The following is an 8,372-nucleotide window of genomic DNA, read 5'->3' as shown; positions in this document are numbered from 1 at the left end:
CACATTCGCCTTCATTTGATACAGGAACTATTCGAGCCGTTCATGCCAGACTGGGGAGAGAGGTGTTGTAATAATGTAAAATATGTGAAAAATACAACCTAGTATGAGAGCCTGTTCTAGTACACCCCCAAAACAAAATCAAGACTTTGTAAAAGAGCATAATAGGACCCCTTTAAGTAGAAGATCACCAATTTTACAAGCTTAATGGAAGCATGAATAGCTAATAATGTGGCCTACGTGCTACATGCTGTTTCCAAAACCTTGAGTTAAACACCTCTCCTATGGATTTTAGTGTAATACTAATCTGCATATCACTCTGTAACATTCCCTGTGTCTCATTGCACCCTCATATGGCCGCATATTTCATTGAGGATGTCACATTTTTAAAAAAGTAACCATTATGAAAATTGACTAATTCCTTGTGAGGTTTAAATGACTATAATGTCTTACACATTTTGCAATGTAATGATTACTTTTCTGAAATGAGGCAGCCTCAATGACGCATGCGGCCAACAAATGTAACCTCCAGAGTGCACAGCCTTCAAAATAAGACACAGTGATGGGAACTTACCTTGACCAACATGAATTTCTGCATGGACTCCACCCACTCAAAAAGGACAACACTGGACTGAAAGGCACCGCACAGGTACTTGTGACCAGTATATGGATTCCTCACTGAGAATAAACAAGACAACATAAGGAAACAAACACAATATAATACCTTAAATAAAGTCTGTTTGATGATATCATCAAAGTCATCTGAATTAAAACCGTTATGTTGCTTCATATTTTTGTGGAAACTGTGATACACTATAATTCAAAAGTTTGGTATAAGATTTAAAAAACAAAATGATATTTTGATCCAACAAAGATGTATTGAATTGATCAAAAGTGATCAAACAGTAAAGACATTTATAATGTTAGAGAACATTTCTATTTCAAATAAATGCTGTTCTTTTTTCTATTCATCAAAGAATCCAAGAAGAAATGTATCATGTATTATGTTTCCACAAAATGTGAAGCAGTTTTTAAATGCTGACCTGTTTTCAGCATAGATAATAAATGTTTTTAGAATAAAATTGTTTTTAGAACCAAATCAGAATATTACAATGATTACTGAATGACCAGCTTTCAGCTTTACCATCGCAGGAATACATTTCATTTTAAAATATATACAATTTTAAAAAGGGATATTTTAAATTGTAATAATATTTTCCAATTTTTTTTTTAATACAGGTGCATCTCAATAAATTAGAATGTCGTGGAAAAGTTAAGTAATTCAAACTCGTGTATTAAATAAATTCAATGCAATGCTGATTTCATTTTCCAGCAGGATTTGGCACCTGCCCACACTGCCGAATTGAGGCAGTAATTAAAGCAAAAGGAGCCCCTACCAAGTATTGAGTACATGTACAGTAAATGAACATACTTTCCAGAAGGCCAACAATTCACTAAAAATGTTTTTTTTATTGGTCTTATGAAGTATTCTAATTTGTTGAGATAGTGAATTGGTGGGTTTTTGTTAAATGTGAGCCAAAATCATCACAATTAAAAGAACCAAAGACTTAAACTACTTCAGTCTGTGTGCATTGAATTTATTTAATACACGAGTTTCACCATTTGAGTTGAATTACTGAAATAAATGAACTTTTCCACGACATTGTAATTTATTGAGATGCACCTGTAAATGGCTTTGATGAGCAAAAAATATTTGTTCAAATACATTACAAAAAGCTTAATTATTACAAACTACCGCCAAAATACGGCCTAGTCATGACATCATCCAAAGTTATAGCTATAGCTATACATTACTGAATTCAGAAATACAGAAAGTAAATGATCTGCTCACCTACACAGCACTTTTGACACCCTTTTGTTTCAGGGATCTTAGTGGAGATTGTGAATTTCCTGAAATTCAAATAAAAATGTAAAATAACGTATGTACATTTTGACTACTGGTCATATCCTTAAGTTCAGACACCACACAGAGATCTGAACATTTACCTGGGGATTATTTTGTCAGGCAATTTATGTGTTGGTATGGCAACAGGGAGCTTCTGCATTTGTCGAGCATGTTCAAATAGGCCCATCAGACTGTGAGAGTACAGATGACATGCTTTTCCTGCCAAAACACAATCTCGTTATTCAAAATAGGGATACAGGACTATGTCAGGTAACACTTTACATACATGAAATGTTACTATAGTTAACAATTCTAGTATTTTCACATTACAAGCAGTTCTACTCTGTAATGTAAAGTGTGACTCAAAAATAAAAATATAATTCTAAAATTGTAGCAATCATAAAAAAAGAAACTCACTCTTACTAATTTGTAATCTGAAAAGCTAAACCTGATTTTTTCAAAGCACAGCTTACCGGATATTGATAGCAGACTGTTGCTCATGACATACAGCCAAGTACATCTCCTGGGTAAAAGCTGAAAATGACACAAAAATAGCTTTAGTACAAGACAAAAAGACTGACTGAAGAAGCACACCACACTCAGACAATATAAGGATATGGAAATACATCACACAAACTGAGTTTTTCCCAAACACTTTTTTTTTATTTTTCATTTTAAAGGGGTCATATGATGCTATTTTAAAGATCATTATTTTGAGTATTTGGTGTAACAGAATATGTTGACATGCTTTAATGTTCAAAAAACACATTATTTTTTAAATAGCCTTTGTGCACAGCCTGCCTTGTACTCTTCTAGGTTCAAAAAACTGTCGTCCATAAAATGCGTTGCACAAATTCGAACATCTGGGTTTTGCTGTTCTGTTGTAAATAAATCTTAACCAATGATTCCTAATTGCATCTACTTCCGGAAGGCCAAATAAAGTGCTTTTGCTTTCGCACTGAAACACACACCGTCTGACATGGCTGCATCAACACTACTGCTGTTCCTGAAACCACGCCTTCTTTCTTCTCACATTTTGGCGGCATTATGCTAATATTTCCACATAGTGATGTAGATATGTGGGGGCGTGTTAGAACGAGCCGTTTTAGGTAGGCGTGGCTGACTCTTAACTTTTATAAAGAATATCTCTTTGGATTTGAGACTTTAGTCTTTGCAACTTTACAGATCTTCTTTATGCACCAAGAGCTTGTAATACTCCAAAGAGAAAGGAAAATTTTAAATCGCATCATATGCTACCTTTAAATGAATGCTTCTACTTAGGAAAACCATTTGTTTGAAAATGTCTGAAAAGTAACATCACACCTGCTCCATGGACGTCTCGTGCAGCTCATTAAGGTTTAATGTGTAAATACCTTCCTCTGCTCCAAATATCAGATACTGGTCTGAAACACATGAACAGGAGAGAACAAAACACACTCAGAGGTGGTATCAGCAAATGCTTCAGTGGATACAATAATGGACATATTACCATTTCAGATTAGCCAGATTATCATGACAAACTCACCTCGTGTGTCTGGGTTGATCCATGAGGTAGCGCAGTGTATCTTTAATGGGCAGCCATTGAAGACTTTAGAGAAACATGCTCCCATCTGGACATGGAAATACAACACAATGGATAAATCAGATGCAGCCAAATGAACCACTGTTCAAAAGGTTTATATTTAAGAAAACAAACAACACTATCAAAAAGGCAACATACATTAATTTAAATAAAAATATATGGCAAGTAATTAAGTTCCAATACAGTGCCATAGATCTGCATGACTGAATAAAACTATGATGTCCACTTACATGAACCTTTGGAGTTGGAGGGAGACCATTGCTGATGGGTTTCTGTGGGGGAAAAAAACAAATGAATATACATAAAATTGAAACAAAATACAAGAATGCAAATTCACCATTTTCACTATTTAATAATAATAATAATAATAAGATATTTAAATTACATATTAATTATGCAATATAATTAAATCTAATAATATTATTATTATTGCTACCTATAATTATATTGCATTAAAATTAAAATATAATTATATGTATTATTGTTTTTATTATTATGTCATGTAATAAATAATATTATGTAATAAATCTTTAACTTATTTTACATAAATTAATACACAATAATAACAAGAATATATTATTGTTAATAATAAACTCAATAATAAAATGTATTTAATAAAAGTTATTTAAATACATTTATTAAAATCAACTCATATAATTATATGTAATAATAATAATAATAACAATAATAACTCAATTAATTCAAAGATCTTATCACTAAATATACTAATGTGCATTAAAAGGTGAACAGTGAATTAAGACCACTGGGATCTAACAGTATTAAAATGAAATTATTATAAAAAAAAAACGTTGCACTCAGCAAACATGCCATACATTCTTCATCCAGGAATCATAAGTGTTACAAGAATCAATATTGGAATTCACTAAAATTAAGCCATACTGGAAAATCTTTCTTGTCCTTTGGTATAGAAACAGCAGGGGGCATTGTGGACTGTCTCTCTGTTGAGGGCAAGTGTTCAGATGAGCTAATTCCATTGCCTGTGGATAAGAAAAGATATAGCATACATTTTTAGTTTTTTCATAAATCTTAAACACTTTATGTTATTACATAGGCATCCAACAAAAGATGCACACAGGCCACATGTGTAAAGAAAGTGTTCGTTTTGTCTACATTCACATAAGAAGTTTAGCATTATCAGCATTGTTTACTAAGCTACTATTGCAAGCAGCTACCATACTAAGAAGACACAACAAAAACTAGACAAGCGTAATGAAAATCAAAACAATGACTGCAACAATGACTGACAGGAGAACAATAATTTGACAAGGAAAAGAATACAAGGGTGGAGTGGGTGACTCATGATGTCTTCCAGTGGGTGTGTGACATTTTCACATGTCAACACCAATGACGCTATTTCTCTTAGAAAGGGCAAGAGGAAAGAATGACATGTAATCTCACTACGGGCTGACTAAAGAAACTAACAATGGGACGGTTTGGAGACCGGTTTAGTGACTGGGGTCGAACTAAGTTTAAAGGGGAGAGCCTGTCTTACTGTCTCCTTCCTCATCATGATCTTCCTCTTCATCAAATGAGACCTGCAGCCTCTCGTCGAACTGACTACATATCCCAGCATTCCCCTGGGCTTCCCAAGGGCCATGTTCTTCCCGACTGGTCTCGTTACCTAAACTGCTGAGCTTGTTTGCAGGCAGTCGAGGAGGTGGAGGTCGAGGGGGCACATTGGTGGATGATCGAGCCGGGCTTTCGGGCCCCAGGCAGTGCTTTATAGTGCCCTGGTTACCGTCATGATCAACAGAGGGACTTTGATGTGGTCCGGGACTGGGCTTTGGCTGGAAACGGCAGAACAAAATTAGCAGCATGCTACCGACTTCTGTCAGATCAATACTGTGATTACTAAAAAAACTGTAGAAGCTGTACACTGATTTCCGATAAGCTTGTTTCAAGGCAAAATAAGGACTTGGTTGTTCAAAACACCACCTAAAGACACTACCATTCAAAGTTTAGGGATGGCAAGATTTTTTTATGTTGTTGAAAGAAGTCTGTTATGCTCACCAAAGCTGAATTTATTTGATTAAAAATACAGTAAAAACAGTAATACTGTGAAATATCACAGTTTAAAATAACTGTTTTCTATTTTAATATAGTTTAAAATGTAATTTATTCCTGTGATGCAAAGCTGAATTTTCAGCAGCCATTACTCCAGTCTTCAGTGTCACATGAAATCTTTCTAATATGCTGATTTGCTAAGCAAGACATATTTATTGTTATCAGTTGAAAACATTTGTTCTTAATATTTTTCTGGAAAGTCCGATTTTTTTCAGGATTCTTTGATGAATAAAGTTCAAAAGCTTATTTTAAATGAACAATTTCCAGTAAAAGTCTTTACTGTCACTTTTAATCAATTTAATGCATCCATGCTGAATAAAAGTAATAAAAAATCTAACTGACTCCAAACCTTCGAAAGGTAGTGTAACTTTTTTAACACTAAAACGGTTTATTCAAAAACATTTTTATACCATAAAACTTTTTTTTATACTTACCTTGGGAGGAAGTGGTGGGGGGAACGTGGGCCTCATAGTGGAGCTTTTAGTGCTGAAACCAATCAGAAATTCAATTAGATGAGTCACAATGCTAATCATGCTACAACTAACAAACATAATTTGAGAGCATTAACAGGATGTTAATAGACCTCTGGGATTGGTTTCATCTGACACTGGACCAACAGTGGTACAATATAGGACAGGAAACAGACAACAAACAAACATGCAATCAAATGCACCAGGAATAATTCACCCTATAATGAAAATGCTTTTATTATTTATTCAGCCTCGTGCTATTTCAAACCTGTATGCTGTTATGAAACAGGAGGATGAAAAAATAATGACAACATTTTTATTTTTGAGTGATCTATTCCTTTAAATGTAGAAGAAAGCTTGTCAGCATCACTAAAAGAGGGCTAAGTTTCATGAATTTGAACTTGCATTTGAACCCGGAAAAATGGCTAAAGTGGCACTTGGAAGAACCGCAATATTCTAAAACGCCTGCTAGACATTGCATTGCTAAATAAAGAAGAAAAGAGATGGTGTGTCTAGCAAAAAGAAAACAGATGAAAGAATGATTCCCATGGAACTAAAAGGCCATGATATACTGGCAACATTTTCAGAGGACATTGAAAACAGTATTTGAATCAAAAGAGAAGTCAAAATGGAAAAATATTCATATGTGTCACAAAGGACGATGAAAAAAATATAAAAATGTCTCACAGGCACTTGAATTCATGCCAAAAAGTTGCCAGTGCATCGTGATCTTTAAGTGTTTTAACCTCTAGAGCAGCAGGAAGAGATTGGCTATAGAATCAGAGGAACTTACTGTTGCAATTCATCATCATGATGATCATCACCATCATCTTCACCCTCATCATCATCCTCCAAATGAGCCTCATGCCCCCTAATGAGGATTGAGAAGGTCATTCACTGAGGATTATCGATTTGAAGCAACACTTTGCTCGACTTCCCAAAGGTAAGATAAAAGGTTAACGGGTCATTCACACAGGGCATTCTGAGTAGTTTTTCACTGTTATTCTATGTAAATATGCACTAACTAGACTCTTTGGGTGACCTTTGTCTCACTGTTTTATCAGCATCTCATACTATGAGCATCATGTAAGAGACACGATGCAAAGAAAGTTACATTTTTTTTTGTCTCAAGATGTTCCGTTTCAATATGCTAGTTGTTTATAAACACAAGAACATGTCCTGTATGAATGAGCCCATATACATCAAAAGAAATTATGATTTCAAAGTGAACATTTAGGCACTGTAACATAATATATAATCCAGCGATTTAGGATGATTCAGTGACATTCCCTTTAAAGGTGGCCACTTAAAACAAAGTGTGAATGTGTGAATTAATAACAGAACAATCCCAAAGACCAATCTAGACATGCATCTGGAGGAAATTTCATTTAGAGGGACTAACTGGTTAATTTCCCCCTGAGGAATGGAAAACTAATACTGTGGCAAAAATAACACAGATCTCCAACACAGCACTGCCAAGCAAATCAGTCTTTGGTTCCATTTGGACAAGCACAAAAGGGCAAGGTTAGGTCACATCACATATTGATCAGATGAAAAACCAGCTATGCAGAGGGAGAGTGAGAGAGAGAGAGAGAGAGAGAGAGAGATGTACAAGTAGAGTTTGACAGAGCAGCAAAAAGATGGAAAGATAGAGAGAGAGGAAGCCAAAGGGAAAAAAAGCTAAGAAAGAGCACAGGAGTGAAGGACACAAAGCAACGGCATCATACCTCTGGTGCAGCTCTTCTTCAACAGATTTCAAGAGGCTCCTGTAAAAAAAGAATTTATCAAATGAGAGATGGTAGGTAACAGATGAGTCTTTCACGGCAAAGCACAAGTGAAAACACATGATGAACAGTTTTACAACACATCTAGGGATCCATTAGCATTCATTGATTTGAGGCTAAATAAACAAGCATTTACTGCTAATTTGTCTCTGGTGACACTGGGAACAGTTCAATGCTTAGTTGTTAAATTTTAAGAGAATGTCTGCTTCCGACTGTCTGGAACCTCTGTTTCAAAGTTGTTTATCTACACTGCACTTAAATTATTGAATAGTAAAGATTTTCTGGACTAAAAGGGATTTAAAATAAAAGAAAAATCGGTAGATACAGCTAGCTTCACGTTTCCTCAAGAAAATACCAGTTACTGCAAGGCAGCACAAGAAGTTTTAGGTTTTGTTTCTGCGTCAGTGAAACAGAAAAAAATGTCTTGGTATTCATTCTGTTGCATGCAAAGAATAATTGACCAATCATAATTCAGTATGTAAATACACTCTAAAAAAATGCTGGGTTGTTTTAACCCAACTTTGGGTCAAATATGGACTAACCCAACT

General features: G+C 34.8%; 1 protein-coding gene across 5 annotated transcripts in view; it reads right to left on the bottom strand.

Annotated features, from left to right (window-relative positions):
• The window catches only part of LOC107695069 (mitogen-activated protein kinase kinase kinase kinase 3-like), a 65,169-nt gene that overhangs the window by 3,047 nt on the left and 53,750 nt on the right, over positions 1-8,372 (bottom strand). For 3 of the 5 annotated variants that reach the window (XM_016494858.1, XM_016494860.1, XM_016494859.1), the window contains 12 exons: positions 7,768-7,806; positions 6,834-6,911; positions 6,005-6,056; positions 4,999-5,293; positions 4,386-4,483; positions 3,716-3,757; positions 3,429-3,513; positions 3,227-3,306; positions 2,377-2,437; positions 2,005-2,122; positions 1,850-1,908; positions 572-675 (listed from right to left, as the gene is read on the bottom strand). In XM_016494858.1, the coding sequence (XP_016350344.1) occupies positions 572-675; positions 1,850-1,908; positions 2,005-2,122; positions 2,377-2,437; positions 3,227-3,306; positions 3,429-3,513; positions 3,716-3,757; positions 4,386-4,483; positions 4,999-5,293; positions 6,005-6,056; positions 6,834-6,911; positions 7,768-7,806 (1,111 nt within the window). The remainder of the gene's footprint in view (positions 1-571; positions 676-1,849; positions 1,909-2,004; positions 2,123-2,376; positions 2,438-3,226; positions 3,307-3,428; positions 3,514-3,715; positions 3,758-4,385; positions 4,484-4,998; positions 5,294-6,004; positions 6,057-6,833; positions 6,912-7,767; positions 7,807-8,372) is intronic. The other 2 variants (XM_016494862.1, XM_016494861.1) reach the window with 2 other exon arrangements.

The sequence above is a fragment of the Sinocyclocheilus anshuiensis genome, unplaced genomic scaffold (assembly GCF_001515605.1).
Source record: "Sinocyclocheilus anshuiensis isolate Anshui unplaced genomic scaffold, SAMN03320099.WGS_v1.1 scaffold26, whole genome shotgun sequence".
Taxonomy (NCBI): Eukaryota; Metazoa; Chordata; class Actinopteri; order Cypriniformes; family Cyprinidae; genus Sinocyclocheilus; species Sinocyclocheilus anshuiensis.
The sequence above is the reverse complement of the archived record's forward strand: the minus strand, read 5'-3'. Positions and strand labels throughout refer to the sequence as shown.